Source organism: Coregonus lavaretus (assembly GCF_964263955.1).
Source record: "Coregonus lavaretus genome assembly, chromosome: 8".
NCBI lineage: Eukaryota > Metazoa > Chordata > Actinopteri > Salmoniformes > Salmonidae > Coregonus > Coregonus lavaretus.
The window spans coordinates 48,560,044-48,580,863 of record NC_139995.1 but is presented as its reverse complement, the minus strand read 5'-3'; the positions used below and the strand labels follow the sequence as shown (position 1 = coordinate 48,580,863).

General features: G+C 42.4%; 1 protein-coding gene across 1 annotated transcript in view; it reads left to right on the top strand.

The window, feature by feature from the left end:
- Positions 1–20,820, top strand: part of LOC311133130 (disks large-associated protein 4-like) — a gene marked incomplete at both ends in the record, with an annotated part of 56,891 nt that overhangs the window by 25,290 nt on the left and 10,781 nt on the right. Inside the window, 2 exons of the mRNA XM_084166565.1 lie at positions 12,221–12,672; positions 14,882–14,979. Coding sequence (XP_084022691.1) covers positions 12,221–12,672; positions 14,882–14,979 — 550 coding nt within the window. The remainder of the gene's footprint in view (positions 1–12,220; positions 12,673–14,881; positions 14,980–20,820) is intronic.

Genomic DNA, 20,820 nt, shown 5'->3' with positions numbered 1-20,820 from the left:
CATTTTTGTTTTCTTTTATGTAGTAATTGGCGAGAGACCTACTACTAAGCACTTTTCTTGGAAAATGCTTAGCGAAATGTACAGTGGGGAAAAAAAGTATTTAGTCAGCCAACAATTGTGCAAGTTCTCCCACTTAAAAAGATGAGAGAGGCCTGTAATTTTCATCATAGGTACACGTCAACTATGACAGACAAATTGAGAAAAAAGAATCCAGAAAATCACATTGTAGGATTTGTTATGAATTTATTTGCAAATTATGGTGGAAAATAAGTATTTGGTCAATAACAAAAGTTTCTCAATACTTTGTTATATACCCCTTGTTGGCAATGACACAGGTCAAACGTTTTCTGTAAGTCTTCACAAGGTTTTCACACACTGTTGCTGGTATTTTGGCCCATTCCTCCATGCAGATCTCCTCTAGAGCGGTGATGTTTTGGGGCTGTCGCTGGGCAACACAGACTTTCAACTCCCTCCAAAGATTTTCTATGGGGTTGAGATCTGGAGACTGGCTAGGCCACTCCAGGACCATGAAATGCTTCTTACGAAGCCACTCCTTCGTTGCCCGGGAGGTGTGTTTGGGATCATTGTCATGCTAAAAGACCAGGCCACGTTTCATCTTCAATGCCCTTGCTGACGGAAGGAGGTTTTCACTCAAAATCTCACGATACATGGCCCCATTCATTCTTCCTTTACACGGATCAGTCGTCCTGGTCCCTTTGCAGAAAAACAGCCCCAAAGCATGAAGTTTCCACCCCCATGCTTCACAGTAGGTATGGTGTTCTTTGGATGCAACTCAGCATTCTTTGTCCTCCAAACACGATGAGTTGAGTTTTTACCAAAAAGTTATATTTTGGTTTCATCTGACCATATGACATTCTCACAATCCTCTTCTGGATCATCCAAATGCACTATAGCAAACTTCAGACGGGCCTGGACATGTACTGGCTTAAGCAGGGGGACACGTCTGGCACTGCAGGATTTGAGTCCCTGGCGGAGTAGTGTGTTACTGATGGTAGGCTTTGTTACTTTGGTCCCAGCTCTCTGCAGGTCATTCACTAGGTCCCCCCGTGTGGTTCTGGGATTTTTGCTCACCGTTCTTGTGATCATTTTGACCCCACGGGGTGAGATCTTGCGTGGAGCCCCAGATCGAGGGAGATTATCAGTGGTCTTGTATGTCTTCCATTTCCTAATAATTGCTCCCACAGTTGATTTCTTAAAACCAAGCTGCTTACCTATTGCAGATTCAGTCTTCCCAGCCTGGTGCAGGTCTACAATTTTGTTTCTGGTGTCCTTTGACAGCTCTTTGGTCTTGACCATAGTGGAGTTTGGAGTGTGACTGTTTGAGGTTGTGGACAGGTGTATTTTATACTGATAACAAGTTCAAACAGGTGCCATTAATACAGGTAACGAGTGGAGGACAGAGGAACCTCTTAAAGAAGAAGTTACAGGTCTGTGAGAGCCAGAAATCTTGCTTGTTTGTAGGTGACCAAATACTTATTTTTCACCATAATTTGCAAATAAATTCATTAAAAATCCTACAATGTGATTTTCTGGATTTTTTTTTCTCAATTTGTCTGTCATAGTTGACATGTACCTATGGTGAAAATGACAGGCCTCTCTCATCTTTTTAAGTGGGAGAACTTGCACAATTGGTGGCTGACTAAATACTTTTTTTCCCCACTGTATCTCCAATGGTTGGGATTGTACTTTATGGTTGTGAGTGAGTGGAGTCGTTTGGACACTACCTATGTTCAGTTATGGGTTTTTTCTTCAAATCAAGCTGTCCCTGACCTCCAGTTCACTCTGGGGAAGCAGGATAAACGGCAATACTAAATACAAGCTGCTGATATGCCTCTGCCCCTTTATGTTGCCGGTGCCACGGCATCTGTCAGTTTCTTTTAACCACTAATGACTAGTGAAAGCTTTGGCACCACCATCGACAGAGAGAAGGCCTTGTCCCACTTTAGTATGTTTATCCCCCTGGCCCATACATTTTTGTTGTAATGACAGTGTGTAAATCATTAGTAAGGTGACACCCTCTCCCTCCGACACCCCCGAACTGACGAGCAGGTGTTAAATCTGTGCCCCATCGCCAGCGGAGGCAGCTGCGCAGAAAAAACATGGCCACCTTTTCGCCACCTTTTCGGCAGTGTCATCTCCCTCATGTAATAACCATCAGGCTGTCAATGGCCCTGTAATAATCTCCTCTCCTTTTTTTGTTTGCGTCGCCAGTTCTTCTTGGGAGCCTGAGGAGCGAGATCTAGTGGGGGAGAGAGAGAAAGTGATATTTGTTTTAGTATAATGTTTTGTCATTAGTTTTGCTGGGGAATCTGCTGTTCATTATCATGTATGCTTATTGCCTGTCATTTGTTCTTTATGTAAGAATGTGCTTGTATCAGTGTGAAAGTTGCCTCTCAGCTGAACAGTAAGTCATTTGTAAACAGACATGTAAAATGACTTGTCATGACAACTATCCTGCTTAGTTTGCATCAGGAGGTTGCCTTGCAGTTGGACAGTTTAAGGGGCCACATGGTTGAGTTAGCGTCTGTCCATTATACAGCATTGTTTACACTTCCAAACAACTCATGGCGAACTAGTCCCACAAGTGGACAGCTTGACCAGTGTCCAGATGGCAGGATAAGACCAGACCATTGTCCCCTCTCACATTCCACTCAGAGTAAACACTTTGAATAAAGCTCTGGGTTGTTGTTGTGGTTGCATTCCTTCTGGTTAAGTCAGAACAGCTACTCCTGTTTAATAGGATTGCACTTCGGTGGTGGCAGCCAACAACGAGTACAGCCTGAGCTTCATTAAGCAGGAACAGTATTTAGATTGACTGTTTGCCTTAAACTGCTTTGCAGATGGGTTCTGTAAACGAGCTTTGTCAGCATCACAATTCTGTACATTACTGGTGGAAGCATTAGTTGCGTTATCGCAGTCATCACACACTGGGCTGTCTATGTTGTGTGTAAGTGATTAGGCGTAACAGCCAGAATTTGGAGGGATATGTACTCTGGAGACCTGCACTCTCTTGCGCTATCCATAGAAGAACACACATTCTACATTTCATTGACATTTAAAGGGAACTTCCACCCCAAAACTATCTTTGAAAAGTTACATGTCTTGAAAACTTGATTGCTGACTTGCAATATATTTTTGGGACTATATCAACAATGGACTAATAAAACAAATGCCAAAAGATAGTTTTTGGGTGGAGTTTTCATTTAATTTAAGTGGCTTCCTTTCCTTCATCTTGACTGATCTTAAGACACAGGCTAGGGGAAAGCAATATGTGAGGATGCCTTCCAGGAATTAGCTTTCACCTGTCCATTTATGGAATGGCAGGTTCAAATGGCCCAAAGAAGACACCTAAAAATCTACTTTAAACTATTGAGATGCATCTTTTGTTTGCCTTCTCTAGATGTTTCCTCTCCTGTATCCAGAGCTAATGCCTTCAGAAAGTATTCACACCCCTTTACTTTTTCCACATTTTGTTGGGTTACATCCTGAATTTAAAATGGAATAAATTGAGATTTTTTGTTACTGGCCTACACAATACCCCATAATGTCAAAGTGGAATTATGTTTTTAGACATTTTTACAATTTAATAAAAAATTACAAGCTGAAATGATAAGTATTCAACCCCTTTGTTATGGCAAGCCTAAATAAGTTCAGGAGTAAACATTTACTTAACAAGTCACATAAGAAGTTTCATGGACTCACTGTGTGTGCAATAATAGTGTTTTAACATTATTTTTGAATGACTACCTCATCTCTGTACCCCACACATACAATTATCTGTAAGGTCCCTCAGTTGAGCAGTGAATTTCAAACACAGATTCAACCACAAAGACCAGGGAGGTTTCCAATGTCTCGCAAAGAAGGGCACCTATTGGTAGATGGGTAAAAATTAAACAAGCAGACATTGAATATCCCTTTGAGAATGGTGAAGTTATTCATTACACTTTGGATGGTGTATCAATACACCCAATCACTACAAAGATACAGGAGTCGTTCCTAACTCAGTTGCCGGAGAGGAAGGAAACCGCTCAGGGATTTCACCATGAGGCCAATGGTGACATTAAAACAGTTACAGAGTTTAATGGCTGTGATAGGAAAAAACTGAGGATGGATCAACAACATTGGAGTTACTCCACAATACTATCCTAATTGACAGAGTGAAAAGAAGGAAGCCTTTACAAAATACAAATATTCAAAAACATGCATCCTGTTTGCAACAAGGCACTAAAGTAAAACTGCAACAAATGTGGCAAAGAAATTAACTTTATGTCCTGAAAACAAAGCTTTATGTTTGGGGCAAATCCAACACAACACATCACCGAGTACCATTTTCCATATTTTCAAGCATGGTGGTGGCTGCTATTCATATTCATGTTATGGGTGTACATGTCATCGGCAAGGATTAGGGAGTTGTTGTTTTTTATGATAAAAATAAACAGAATATAGCTAAGCACAGGCAAAATCCTAGAGGAAAGCCTGCTTCAGTCTGCTTTTCAACAGACACTGGGAGACAAATTCACCTTTCAGCAGGACAATAACCTAAAACACAAGGCCAAATGTACACTGGAGTTGCTTACCAAGACGACATTTAATGTTCCTGAGTGGTCTAGTTACAGTTTTGACTGTCTAGCAATGATCAACAACCAACTTTGACAGATTTTGAAGAATTTTTTAAAGAATAATGTGCAAATATGGTACAATCCAGGTGTGCAAAACTCTTAGAGATTTACCCAGAAAGACACAGCTGTAATTGCTGCCAAAGGTGATTTTAACATGTATTTACTCAGGGGGTTGAATACTTATGTAAATGAGACATTTCTTTATTTCAAAACATTTGCAAAAATGTCCCTTTTTTTCACTTTGTCATTATGGGGTATTTTGTGTAGATCGTTGACAAAACTTGACAATTAAATTCATTTGAATTCCACTTTGTAACACAACAAAATGTGGAAAAAGTCAAGGGGTGTGAATAGTTTCTGAAGGCACTGTAGGTTATAGCAGGCTAACCCAAATACTGTAGGACCTCAATAACCCTCTAACCCAAAATAAATAATCTCCTAGTCCTATGTAATCTGAGAAGAGGAGGTAATTTATGATTTTCCAGTTGTAAGAAAAGCTGATTTGATGGGTTCTCCACCCAAGGGTAAATTCTGTTTGGAATGATGCAAGCGTGCTATGACACTTGGAGCCCCATAGGGCAGGGAAGGTATCCAAACCCTGTCACACGCACACAGCCACACACACACACACAGTGCAGAATGGAATCTGGAACGGAGCCAGCATGTCACATAGCTGCCATTACGACGGCAAGCCCCTCCAGCCCAGGGAACATCTCTGTTATTAGAGGTGGCAGTGGTCACTGGTCCCCCTCCAGCCCAGGGAACATCTATGTTATTAGAGGTGGCAGGCAGGCAGTGGTCACTGGTCCCCCTATCAGCACCATCTTCCTCTGACGTGGCTGTCTGTTGGAAGCTATGGAATATAGTATATGTCTGGTACTGTATAGCATTAAACAGCAGGGAAACACTTTCCCTAATTCACAAGATTATTTATGTAATATAATCTTACTTAATTGCCTTGCAACAGCTGTATGCAGTTACTGTACACAGTGCTTACCTGTTCAAATACATTTTCTAAAACTTAAGTGCAAAAGTGGTAAGCATTGCATAAGATAATTTCTTTAATCACATAGATTATAATTTATTACCCAGGTATTTACTCTGGAATAGGGTCTTTGCAATATAAAGTGTGACCGACAGACCCATAATATGACACACTACCTAACTAACACGGAGGAACCAACCACTCACAGCAGTTGACATGGCAGTACATCTCCACAGCATGTGTTGCTTTCCTGATTGTCTTTAGAAAATTACCCCTTGTTTTCTCCCAAAGCAGTTGGCCTTGCTGTAAGGCAGTCTGTGGTCATAGACTAGTGTGAGTGATTTATGGGGCAGGCAGAGCATTAGGACTCTTTCCTGGGGCCATATAGCCAGGTAGTTACTGCTTATGGTATCAGTGGTATGTCAATGAGGAGATGGATGACTGCATTGGAAAGATGAACTTATTCTCCTCCTTACACAAGCTCTGTACAGTTGTTGTTGTACGGTTGTAATGCTCTACTGTTGTGGGGAAAGAATATTGTTGTTGTTGTTGCTCTACTGATGTGGCGAAGTAATGTTGCTGTTGCACTATTTGAACTAGATATGTGTGAGGTGAGGCAACGTGTAAAGTATGAGAGATAGGAGTAACTGGGTATAGTGTTGTTGTTGCTCATAATGATGGAAAGGTGAAGGCCAGAGATTTCCAAAGAGCATTCTTTATTCAGGGCTCAACCCGTCATGCTGGTGTGTTCATTGCCAATGTGATACCTAGGCTGTCTATTTCAAACATTCTGTGTATTGTTGTTGCATTCCAAGTGAAGGCCCCATTTTCCTCTTGGCCTTGCCGTAGGGATTCATGCACCATTTGTGCAATAACTTTTTTTGCTCTGACCACTCTGTTAGCGGTGTGCCTTACATGTACTGTGAGAAGAGTAGGAAAGCTCTTCTCACTGTGAGACAAGGATGAGACGATTATAACCTTTGAGACAATATGAGACGATAACCAGGTATCCGAACGATATGGTACTGTAGTTTGTATTTTTATAGTAAGACTTAAGACTATTAATTAATTGTCTGTAGTTTTAGAGTTATACAATGCCTTACAGTTTCTAAGTGCTGCAGACTAGTTTAACTTTGAGACTAACCTTACCCATGTTGTAGCCTGCACTTTGACAGAGCAACGAGAGACAGCGCAAACATTAGCTTGCCGCTTTGCAGTGAGACGCGAGTGAGTTCATGTGAGCATATCATAAGGTGAGGCCGTGACACACACAGAGGCTATAAGTCCTATAAAGCTATAAGTCCGTGGATCAAGCCCCACAACAGATCTTTTGTTTTGAGTGTTTTCTTCCAAGCTCCCTCACATGTTTATGCCGCTCCTAGTGTTAAAAAAGCCCATGTCAAGTAGCTGAGATTTACAGCCATAGGGAGATATTACTAACATAACAATGTTGGTTTTAAAATACATATCTAAGGAAAGTCGAAGCTTGTACAGTTAGCCAAGGTGAAGTTATTTTGAAAAGAGCTGTCATAGTCGTACACGTTTCCTTTAGGCCAAGGGTGAAACATTTGGAAAATCGCCTCAGGGAATGTGCTAGAAGAAGGTCATGGCTATTAGCTATTTAGCTTTGTTCATGACTTATGACTGTTCACTTTTGGCTCAAATAGCCGATCACATGTTGCCTTCGTTGTCCAAAAAGTGACTGTGCCATGTCATGCCAGTGCTTGTTACAGGTAGCTGCAACTGCCTGTCATTGAGGATGTTCAACTCACTTTTCATATAATAAATATCTCTGGGTAGATAGAATTACACCAGGCTAAATTCATCTTCACTTTCAAATAGTATTATAATAAGGTAATTCGAGCCTGCACAACTTGACACACATCCAGAGCCATCTTAGGACACACCAAATGAATTTTTACTGGAAAGCAAAGTGTCCTCAGACAAAATCCATGTGATGTCAGCATGCGCATTGGTTACATTCATGTGGGCATTTTTCCTTTGCCAAACTCACCCCAAGCTCCAAAAATGCTAGCTCCCCCACTAAGCCTATGTCTTTACTAACCCTCCTCCAAAAGCCTGCTACGTATCCCCTCCCTCACCCTGACCCATGCTCAATAAGGAGTGGAAAACAAGGAAGCAAAGTTGTGTCAAAGCCATTATTTGGGCTACAGTAAACATTGGTGTTTTGGTGAGGCAGATGTCCTCTGTCAAAGGCAGCTACGCTAATTTTTAAACACTCAAAATAGATCCACCACAGAGTCGTCTGCAGCATGATGCTAGACTAATATTGTTTGACATTATTTGAGGCCAATTTTGAGTCAATGTTGTTGTCTGTCAGCTAGCCTATAATTTGAGAAGTCACTTCTCCAGTCCTGATATTAGATTTGAATACTGTCTTGGCACGGATTAGTCATTAGTGGAACAGGCTAATTATCGTCAGTTGACTCGGATTGTTTACAACGCTATGGAACAGGCTAATTGTCGTCAAGTGACTCGGATTGTTTACAACGCTATGGAACAGGCTAATTATCGTCAGTTGACTCGGATTGTTTACAACGCTATGGAACAGGCTAATTGTCGTCAAGTGACTCGGATTGTTTACAACGCTATGGAACAGGTTAATTGTCCTCAGTTGACTCGGATTGTTTACAATGACATTCCTGACCACCACTCGAGCTTGATCCTGGTTGCCCCTCTCTGCCCTATTAAGTCTAAAGATGGTGTCAGTTACAGCCTCCATTAAGTGTCAAGTAACGTTTCCATTGTAGAAATCTATTGTAGAGATCACACAGCAACCACTGCCTTTTTGTGAAGTGCACTCATCCCACTCTTATTTCACTAGTCTATGGACCATGAGGAAGACTTGACATGGGGTGATCAAAAGGCAACAGTGTCACTGACACTTTTTCCTGCATGGTGATTGACTGCGCCATTTTGGATCAGTTTCACCCCTTATACCTGTCTGTGAAGAGCAAAAAATATTAATTGTACACAATGCGTGATCTTCATCACTGAATGCATTAGACCAGGGATGGGCAACTGGCTGCCCCCTTTTGTAGGCCCGCGGACCAATTTCATTATTATTTTTGTTGTTGGGGGAACTCAGTCAGGGTCTCAACTTACTGTTGAGAATCAGAATAGTAGAATACACAAGGTGCAATTTCGAAATTTGGTTGAGCATCAGCAGGCACTCAATTAGCCCATGTCAGCTACTTTTTTATATTTTTCTTTTAGATTGGTAAGTTAGTCTAGCGGCCAGCTATCTAAACTTGTAGTAAGCAATGGTCGAATTACCGACTGGGGTGGGACCACTTGATCATCAATTATCATTTAAAAAACTGCAATGGATGTGGGTACACAGACCCACTGCGGCCCCTCATGATGAGTTCCGTTTTTTTGTGGCCTCCACCCCCATCAAAGTTGCCCATACCTGCATTACATAGAGGCCATTTTATCAATTCAATTCAAAGGGGCTTTATTGGCATGGGAAACGTGTTTACATTGCCAAAGCAAGTGAAATGAACAGAAGTGAGAAGACACTAAACAACATCAACAAGAAAACTATTAGAATTTAACAGTAAATATTCCACTCAAAAAGGTTTCAAATATTCTCACCTAACCAGTCAAGCCTCTGCAACAGAGTACTCATTGTTCTCTACACATACACTATGAGGCAGGGTTACAGATAACAGAGTGAGACAGTGACTGTTTTGAAGTACTGGACTGGCGTTGTGTTCTGTGTCTGTAGTCTGCTTCAGTAAGAGGTTTAATGAAGGCTACTTGTATTCCAACATGTGGTGAGTGGGCACTTCAAATCATAATGAAGTCATTTTATCTCACAAGACCTGAAAGTGTGCTTTATGCACAGAACCAGACTATATGTACACAATGGCCACAAGTGTACATAAGTGACCGTAAGACATTGTGAAATGTTGCTGGAAAAGCATACAGTGAGGGAAAAAAGTATTTGATCCCCTGCTGATTTTGTACGTTTGCCCACTGACAAAGAAATTATCAGTCTATAATGTTAATGGTAGGTTTATTTGAACAGTGAGAGACAGAATAACAAAACAAAAATCCAGAAGAACGCATGTCAAAAATGTTATACATTGATTTGCATTTTAATGAGGGAAATAAGTATTTGAACCCCTCTCAATCAGAAAGATTTCTGGCTCCCAGGTGTCTTTTATACAGGTAACGAGCTGAGATTAGGAGCACACTCTTAAAGGGAGCTCTCCACCAAACTCTCCACCATGGCCAAGACCAAAGAGCTCTCCAAGGATGTCAGGGACAAGATTGTAGACCTACACAAGGCTGGAATGGGCTACAAGACCATCGCCAAGCAGCTTGGTGAGAAGGTGACAACAGTTGGTGCGATTATTCGCAAATGGAAGAAACACAAAATAACTGTCAATCTCCCTCGGCCTGGGGCTCCATGCAAGATCTCACCTCGTGGAGTTGCAATGGTCATGAGAACGGTGAGGAATCAGCGCAGAACTACACGGGAGGATCTTGTCAATGATCTCAAGGCAGCTGGGACCATAGTCACCAAGAAAACAATTGGTAACACACTACGCCGTGAAGGACTGAAATCCTGCAGCGCCCGCAAGGTCCCCCTGCTCAAGAAAGCACATATACAGGCCCGTCTGAAGTTTTCCAATAAACATCTGAATGATTCAGAAGAGAACTGGGTGAAAGTGTTGTGGTCAGATGAGACCAAAATCGAGCTCTTTGGCATCAACTCAACTCGCCGTGTTTGGAGGAGGAGGAATGCTGCCTATGACCCCAAGAACACCATCCCCACCGTCAAACATGGAGGTGGAAACATTATGCTTTGGGGGTGTTTTTCTGCTAAGGGGACAGGACAACTTCACCTAATCAAAGGGTCGATGGACGGGGCCATGTACCGTCAAATCTTGGGTGAGAACCTCCTTCCCTCAGCCAGGGCATTGAAAATGGGTCGTGGATGGGTATTCCAGCATGACAATGACCCAAAACACACGGCCAAGGCAACAAAGGAGTGGCTCAAGAATAAACACATTAAGGTCCTGGAGTGGCCTAGCCAGTCTCCAGACCTTAATCCCATAGAAAATCTGTGGAGGGAGCTGAAGGTTCGAGTTGCCAAACGTCAGCCTCGAAACCTTAATGACTTGGAGAAGATCTGCAAAGAGGAGTGGGACAAAATCCCTCCTGAGATGTGTGCAAACCTGGTGGCCAACTACAAGAAACGTCTGACCTCTGTGATTGCCAACAAGGGTTTTTCCACCAAGTACTAAGTCATGTTTTGCAGAGGGGTCAAATACGTATTTCCCTCATTAAAATGCAAATCAACTTATAACATTTTTGACATGCGTTTTTCTGGATTTTTTTGTTGTTATTCTGTCTCTCACTGTTCAAATGAACCTACCATTAAAATTATAGACTGATCATGTCTTTGTCAGTGGGCAAATGTACAAAATCAGCAGGGGATCAAATACTTTTTTCCCTCACTGTACTGTATGTCCCTATTCTGTTGACAGGGTGTGGAATGAGTACACTTGGCCTTCACAGTTAAAAGTGCTGATGTAGCAGAACAGATCACACACAATGCCGTCCTTCTATTCAGCTGGGACAGCTCTCTCTTTCACTCTCTCTCTCTCTCTATGCATCTTCTCTCTTGAACTTCATCCCTACAGACCCTTCCTTAATGTGCCTTGCTCCTCATCTCTCTCTCTCTCTCTCTCTCTCTCTCTCTCTCTGTCTCTCTCTGTATCTGTCTCTCTCTCTCTCTCTCTCTCTCTCTCTCTCTCTCTCTCTCTCTCTCTCTCTCTCTCTCTCTCTCTCTCTCTCTCTCTCTCTCTCTCTCTCTCTCTCTCTCTCTCTCTCTCTCTCTCTCTCTCTCTCTCTCTCTCTCTCTCTCTCTCTCTCTCTCTCTCTCTTTCTCTCTCTCTTTCTGCACTCAGTCCTTCACATCACTTCAAGCGTGGGACTGGGTCTGGGACCAGGATCATCAGGGGAGAGTAGGCAGAGTTATATGAATCAATTGCCTTATTCACAGAGCTATGGGACAGTTCCATACACTACCCTCTACACACAGCAGTCAGACGGTGGTGATCTGTACTTCCTGTTCACATGCAATTGCCTTACACGGCTTAGTGATCTGATTGACTGATTGGGACTTTGAAGCAAACAACTTATGCTAGCCACATGTGGAACAGTATGTACATGGTATGTACCGTATGTTCAGTGTGCCGCTAAATGTAATTTTCCACTTTAAAGGATACATTCCTGTTGGTGCGGGTGTTCCTCCTTCGAATTTGGTGTAGTGTGCATTTGATGTTTCATAGCATTATTTCTGCTTGGAGATATCTTATCTTAAAGGTGGTGACATTTCCCTTGACATTTTGTGGAATGCGATGAACAGTCAACGTACAGCGGTCTTCGAAATTGGTGTCCACCCTACATACTCTATAGGAATCTCTCTCATTCTCTTTCACTCTCTCTCTCTCTTTCTCTCTCTCTCTCTCTCTCTCTGTCTCTCTCTCTCTCTCTCTCTCTGTCTCTCTGTCTCTCTGTCTCTCTCTGTCTATCTCTGTCTCCCCCTCCCCTCCAGTCTCCACATGCATCACCACCTGTAAGAAGCCGGCGCCCCCGCCCGTGCCGCCCCGCACCACCTCCAAGCCCTACATCTCTGTGACGGTGCAGAGCAGTACTGAGTCGGCCCAGGACACCTACCTGGACCACCAGTCTGAGCGTGACCGCCGCAGCAAGACCATTACCAGCCAGTCCAGCCAAGCCCATAGCAACTCCTCTGACAGCCTCGACAGCACACGCGCCAACAGCCTGGCTCGGGGTGTCCCTCGACCCATCCCCGTCCCCGTCGCCACCCCCCGGGAACCCCTCACCACCACCACCACCGTCCACCACGCCGCCACCGGGACTGACACCAACGACTCCCAGCGTGAACCCCTGAAGACGACGGGCATCAACTGGGGGAACCTGATGGCAGAGGAGCCCCGAGCGGACATCGTGCCCCGGAGGAAGCTTTCCTCCATAGGCATACAGGTGGGAGCGCGGTTACGGTTTAGTCAGTGACGTTATGGTAATGTCAGTGATGTTACGGTAATGTCAGTGACGCTATGGTATTGTCAGTGAAGTTATGCTATTGTCAGTGGTGTTACAGTAAAGTCATTAATGTTACATTAGTCAGTAACATCACAGTATGTTTCTTACTATTTGTGGTAAAAAGCTGGAGCTAGAGTTTCTGTGGCAGTATGGCTAAGGCCAGCAATGGACTGGCGTGCAGCAACCAATGGGCTCCTGATTCAAATCCTTAGAGGGGTGGGTGGGGGTGTGTACTGCTATTGTTCCCTTGACAACGGCAATTAATATACAGTATATAAATACAGTACCAGTCAAAAGTTTGGACACACCTACTCATTCAAAGGTTTTTCTTTATTTTTTTACTATTTTCTACATTGTAGAATAATAGTGAAGACATCAAAACTATGAAATAACACATGGAATCATGTAGTAACCAAAAAAGTGTTAAACAAATCAAAATATATTTTATATTTTTGATTCTTCAAAGTAGCCAACCTTTGCATTAATGACAGCTTTGCACACTCTTGGTATTCTCTCAACCAGCTTCATGAGGAATGCTTTACCAACAGTCTTGAAGGAGTTCCCACATATGCTGAGCACTTGTTGGCTGCTTTTCCTTCACTGTGCGGTCCAACTCATCCCAAACCATCTCAATTGGGTTGCGGTTGGGTGATTGTGGAGGCCAGGTCATCTGATGCACCCCTCCATCACTCTCCTTCTTGGTCAAATAGCCCTTACACAGCCTGGAGGTGTGTTGGGTCATTGTCCTGTTGAAAAACAAATTATAGTCCCACTAGGCGCAAACCATATGGGATGGCGTATCGCTGCAGAATTCTGTGGTAGCCATGCTGGTTAAGTGTGCCTTGTATTCTAAATAAATCACTGACAGTGTCACCAGCGAAGCACCCCCACACCATCACAACTCCTCCTCCATGCTTCACGGTGGGAACCACACATGCAGAGATCATCCGTTCACCTACTCCGCGTCTCACAAAGACACGGCGGTTGGAACCAAAAATCTCAAATTTGGAATAATCAGACCAAAGGACAGATTTCCACTGGTCAAATGTCCATTACTTGTGTTTCTTGGCCCAAGCAAGTCTCTTATTCTTATTGGTGTCCTTTAGTAGTGGTTTCTTTGCTGCAATTCAACCATGAAGGCCTGATTCACGCAGTCTCCTCTGAACAGTTGATGTTGAGATTTGTCTGTTACTTGAACTCCGTGAAGCATTTATTTGGGCTGCAATCTGAGGTGCAGTTAACTCAAATGAATTTATCCTCTGCAGCAGAGGAAACTCTGGGTCTTCCTTTCCTGTGGCGGTCCTCATGAGAGCCAGTTTCATCATAGCGCTTGATGGATTTTGCGACTGCACTTGAATAAACATTCTTGACATTTTCCGGATTGACTGACCTTCATGTCTTAAAGTAATGATGGACTGTCATTTCTCTTTGCTTATTTGAGCTGTTCTTGCCATAATATGGACTTGGTCTTTTACCAAATGGGGCTATCTTCTGTATACTACCGCTACCTTGTCACAACACAACTGATTGGCTCAAACGCATTAAGGAAATAAATTCCACAAAAAAAAACAATGTAGAAAATATTAAAAATAAAGAAAAACCCTTGAATGAGTAGGTGTTTCCAAACTTTTGACTGCTACTTTATATTTGTGATGTCCCTCATGTAGCTGAACTTTTTATTCTCTGTCAACTGAATTTGCAATACTGAGTTTCTCAATTTGTCAAAATATGTACTTTTGCCTTGGGCTCATATTTACATAGGGTATTAAACCTAACCATTTATCGTTTTAAAGAATAACCAAGCACTGTACTGCACTGATGCAGTATGGATTTTTCTTATGCTTACAGCTCATATGGGGCTTGCTAAATTTTTTAACTTGCCATCTGGAAAATGAAAAACTCATGAGAGTACTCCCCATGCTTGACGATTTAAATTTTTTCAGACTCAATTGTTCAGGGTTTGGAATGAGACAGGTTGTCCTTTTTTTGCATTCGCACTCCGCAAATGGTCAGATCTCACAATGCTTGGAGAAGTGTGTAACGTCTCAAGAACCACATTAAAATGATATAGCAATCCTGGAAGACCACCAATTTCCTCCAGATTCAACATTTTACAGATTGATGACTGTGTTATCTGATTGGTTATTAGGTTGACTGCATTGAGGAGGAAGTCCAACGAGAGGAGACACCGACACCGCCATTGGCCAAATTCCAGTCAATCGGAATACAGGCAGACGACGGCTGGGAGTAAGTAACAGCACTTCCTGTCCCCCCGGTTATGACATGTCAACCATTTCCTATAAGGAAATAATATTTATGCTCTACACAATAAAATGTTGTCTAAATGTATTCATCCCTGAGGGGCCATTTTAATGTAGTCACTTAGAAAATGTCCATGATGTGAGAAAACAGTTACATGCCTGTTATGTTGCCAAGAGCATACAATATTTACATAAGCTGTTTTACAATGTCACATGCAAGATTTGAAGGTCATTCTGTAGTTCTGCAGCGTAGTACTTGTCAGGTAGTTAACATAGTTTTGTGATTTGAATGCCAGGAAGTCCTTGCATGCCACACTCTGCTTCACTCCCCTTTGTTCCCTCTCTTTGAAGTTTGAAGTTTTATTAGTCGTATTTACAGGATACACATGGTATACACCATCTAATGAAATGCTTACTTGCAGATTCCTTCACGACAATGCAGCAACAATAAGAAATAAGAAAATATAAGAATATGAACATAAAGTAAATGGCTCAGGAGAATGGAATAAACATTTGAACATAAGTGGTCCTCTGTAGCTCAATTGGTAGAGCATGGCGCTTGTAACGCCAGGGTAGTGGGTTCGATCCCCGGGACCACCCATATGTAAAAATGCATGCACACATGACTGTAAGTCGCTTTGGATAAAAGCGTCTGCTAAATGGCATATAATAATAATAATAATAATAATAATAATAAGTATAATACAGGAAGGCACAATTTATAGTACATTTACACATGTATCAGGGACGGGGGGAACTCCTAGTTTGCATGCAGAGTTTTATGAAGTTGGTTGTCAGAATTCTCTCACAATTTGATTACATCTGAATGTGGCCTGTATCAGTTGATATCGTAGAAAGAGCCTAAACCAGGAGCTTTGTCTTACTTGACTCAAACAAAACTATGTATATACGGGTGTATACAGTTGAAGTCGGAAGTTTACATACACTTCGGTTGGAGTCATTAAAACTCGTTTTTCAACCACTCCACAAATGTCTTGTTAACAAACTATAGTTTTGGCAAGTCGGTTAAGACATCTACTTTGTGCATGAGACAAGTAATTTTTCCAACAATTGTTTACAAACAGATTATTTCACTTATAATTCACTGTATCACAATTCCAGTGGGTCAGAAGTTTACATCCACTAAGTTGACTGCCTTTAAACAGCTTGGAAAATTCCAGAAAATGATGTCATGGCTTTAGACGCTTCTGATAGGCTAATTGACATCATTTAAATCAATTGGAGGTTTTACCTGTGGATGTATTTCAAGGCCTACCTTCAAACTCAGTGCCTCTTTGCTTGACATCATGGGAAAATCAAAAGAAATCAGCCAAGAAATAATTGTAGACCTCCACAAGTCTGGTTCATCCTTGGGAGTAATTTCCAAACGCCTAAAGGTACCACGTTCATCTGTACAAACAATAGTACGCAAGTATAAACTCTATGGGACCACGGAGCCGTCATACTGCTCAGGAAGGAGACGCGTTCTGTCTCCTAGAGATGAACGTACTTTGGTGCGAAAAGTGCAAATCAATCCCAGAACAACAGCAAAGGACCTTGTGAAGATTCTGGAGGAAACAGGTACAAAAGTATCTACATCCACAGTAAAACAAGTCCTATATCGACATAACCTGAAAGGCCGCTCAGCAAGGAAGAAGTCACTGCTCCAAAACCGCCATAAAAAAGCCAGACTACGGGTTTGCAACTGCACATGGGGACAAAGATCTGATGAAACAAAAATAGAACTGTTGGGCCATAATGACCATCGTTATGTTTGGAGGAAAAAGGGGGTAGTTTGCAAGCCGAAGAACACCATCCGAACCGTGAAGCACGGGGGTGGCAGCATCATGCTGTGGGGGTGCTTTGCTGCAGGAGGGACTGGTGCACTTCACAAAATAGATGGCATCATGAGGAAGGAAAATGATGTGGATATATTGAAGCAACATCTCAAGACATCAGTCAGGAAGTTAAAGCTTGGTCACAAATGGGTCTTCCAAATGGACAATGACCCCAAGCATACTTCCAAAGTTGTGGCAAAATGGCTTAAGGACAACAAAGTCAAGGTATTGGAGTGGCCATCACAAAGTCCTGACCTCAATCCTATTGAGTGTATGTAAACTTCTGACCCACTGGGAATGTGATGAAAGAAATAAAAGCTGAAATAAATCAATTCTCTCTACTATTATTCTGACAATTCACATTCTTAAAATAAAGTGGTGATCCTAACTGACCTAAGACAGGGAAGTTTTACTAGGATTAAATATCAGGAATTGTGAAAAACTGAGTTTAAATGTATTTGGCTAAGGTGTATGTAAACTTCCGAGTTCAACTATATAAGGATATACTGTATAACTACTGTTGTTTAGGATGCCCATCTAAACAACAGTAGTCCTATTGCTAATAAAAACCTCAATGCTGTTTATTGGCATACCAACCTAGGGAAAGTATTCAGACCCCTTGACTTTTTCCACATTTTGTTACGTTACAGCCTTATTCTAAAATGAATTAAATATGATTGTTTCCTCAGCAATCTACACAAAATACCCCTTAATGACAAAGCAAAAACGGGTATAAGTATTCAGACCCTTTGCTATGAGACTCGAAATTGAGCTCAGGTGCATCCTGTTTCTATTGATCATCCTTGAGATGTTTCTACAACTTGATTTGAGTCCACCTGTGGTAAATTAAATTGATTGGACATGATTTGGAAAGGCACACAGCTGTCTATATAAGGTCCCACTGTTGACAGGGCATACAGTGGCTTGCGAAAGTATTCACCCCCCTTGGCATTTTTACTATTTTGTTGCCTTACAACCTGGAATTAAAATTGATTTTGGGGGGGTTTGTATCATTTGATTTACACAACTTGCCTACCGCTTTTAAGATGCAAAATATTTTTTTGTGTGAAATAAACAAGAACTAAGACAAAAAAATAGATAACTTGAGCGTGCATAAATATTCACCCCCCCCCAAAGTCAATACTTTGTAGAGCCACCTTTTGCAGCAATTACAGCTGCAAGTCTCTTGGGGTATGTCTCTATAAGCTTGGCACATCTAGCCACTGGGATTTTTGCCCATTCTTCAAGGCAAGTTGGATAGGTTCCGCTGGTGTACAGCAATCTTTAAGTCATACTACAGATTCTCAATTGGATTGAGGTCTGGGCTTTGACTAGGCCATTCTAAGACATGTAAATGTTTCCCCTTAAACCACTCGAGTGTTGCTTTAGCAGTATACTTAGGGTCATTGCCCTGCTGGAAGGTGAACCTCCGTCCCTGTCTCAAATCTCTGGAAGACTGAAACAGGTTTCCCTCAAGAATTTCCCTGTATTTAGCGCCATCCATCATTCCTTCAATTCTTACCAGTTTCCCAGTCCCTGCCGATGAAAAACATCCCCACAGCATGATGCTGCCACCACCATGCTTCACTGTGGGGATGGTGTTCTCGGGGTGATGAGAGATGTTGGGTTTGCGCTAGACATAGTGTTTTCCTTGATGGCCAAAAAGCTCAATTTTAGTCTCATCTGACCAGAGTAACTTCTTCCATATGTTTGGGGAGTCTCCCACGTGCCTTTTGGCGAACACCAAACGTGTTTGCAGCTCATTCAGGGTTATCTTTGGTCTCTTTGTTGCCTCTCTGATTAATTCCCTCCTTGCCTGGTCCGTGAGTTTTGGTGGGCGGCCCTCTCTTGGCAGGTTTGTTGTGGTGCCATATTCTTTCAATTTTTAAAAAATGGATTTAATGGTGCTCCGTGGGATGTTCAAAGTTTCAGATATTTTTTTATAACCCAACCCTGATCTGTACTTCTCCACAACTTTGTCCCTGACCTGTTTGGAGAGCTCCTTGGTCTTCATGGTGCCGCTTGCTTGGTGTTGCCCCTTGCTTAGTGGTGTTGCAGATTCTGGGGACTTTGATAACAGGTGTATATATACTGAGATCATGTGACAGATCATGTGACACTTAGATTGCGCACAGGTGGACTTTATTTAACTAATTATGTGACTTCTGAAGGTAATTAGTTGCACCAGATCTTATTTAGTGGCTTCATAGCAATGGGGGTGAATACATATGCACGCAACACATTTCCGTTATTTATTTTGTAGAATTAATTGAAATGTATTTTGTGTATGTCCATTACATGAAATCCAAATAAGAATCAATTTAAATTACAGGTTGTAATGCAACAAAATAGGAAAAATGCCAAGGGGGATGAATACTTTTGCAATGCACTGTATCAGAGCAAAAACCAAGCCATGAAGTCGAAGGAATTGTCCGTAGAGCTCCAAGACAGGATTGTGCCGTGGCACAGATCTGGGGAAGGGTACCAACAAATGTCTGCAGCATTGAAGGTCCCCAAGAACACAGTGGCCTCCATCATTCTTCAATGGAAGAAGTTTGGATCCACCAAGACTCTTCCTAGAGCTGGCCTGCCGGCCAAACTGAGGAATCGGGGGAGAAGGGCCTTGGTCAGGGAGGTGACCAAGAACCCAATGGTCACTCTGACAGAGCTCTAGAGTTCCTCTGTGGAGATGGGAGAACCTTCCAGAAGGACAACCATCTCTGCAGCACTCCACCAATCAGGCCTTTATGGTAGAGTGGCCAGACGGAAGCCACTCCTCAGTAAAAGGCACATGACAGCCCGCTTGGAGTTTACCAAAAGGCACCTAAAGACTCTCAGACCATGAGAAACAAGATTCTCTGGTCTGATGAAACCAAGATTGAACTCTTTGGCCTGAATGCCAAGCATCACGTCTGGAGGAAACCTGGCACCATCCCTACGGTGAAGCATGGTGGTGGCAACATCATGCTGTGGGGATGTTTTTCAGCAGCAGGGACTTGGAGACTAGTCAGGATCGAGGCAAAGATGAACAGAGCAAAGTACAGAGAGATCCTTGACGAAAACCTGCTCCAGACCGCTCAGGACCTCAGACTGGGGAGAAGGTTCACCTTCCAACAGGACAACGACCCTAAGCACACAGCCAAGACAACGCAGGAGTGGCTTCCGGACAAGTCTCTGAATGTCCTTGAGTGGCCCAGCCAGAGCCCGGACTTGAACCTAATTGAACATCTCTGGAGAGATCTGAAAATTGATGTGCAGCAATGCTCCCCATCCAACCTGAGATAGCTTGAGGTAATCTACAGAGAGGAATGGGAGAAACTCCCCAAATACAGGTGTGCCAAGCTTGTAGCGTCATACCCAAGAAGACTCAAGGCTGTAATCGCTGACAAAGGTGCTTCAACAAAGTACTGTGTAAAGGGTCTGAATACTTATGTACATTTGATTTTTCAGTCTTTTATTTTTAATAAATTTGCAAACATTTTTAAAAACCTGTTTTTGCTTTGTCATTATGGGGTATTGTGTGTAGATTGATGAGGGTGGAAAAAACAATTTAATCTATTTTAGAATAAGGCTGTAACGTAACAAAAAGTGGAAAAAGTCAAGGGGTCTGAATATTTTCCGAACGCACTGTATGTCCCTTATCCCCCTATTATTATAATTGATTATTATCCTATTAACCATTAATATTCAGACTTCTAAGTATCCATAGTATTTTCCACAGATTTACGTCTATTCCCCTCGTTTGGCGTTTTCTGTTCTATCACTTGAATGGGAAAGCAGGATCGTAGCCATGGTCAGACGATGGTCAGGGTTTGTGCGAACTGCCCGTTCCCCAGCCAAGCCCTTTCCCCATACATGTAATGAGTCATTGAGATGAATAGAGGTCGAACTTGCCACAAAAGACAGTGATACCATGTGTAACGCAATTTTTTAAAGTAGTTAATTGTGTGGTATACCCTCTATCCATCTCTATGGTCTAGTCTAGGTTC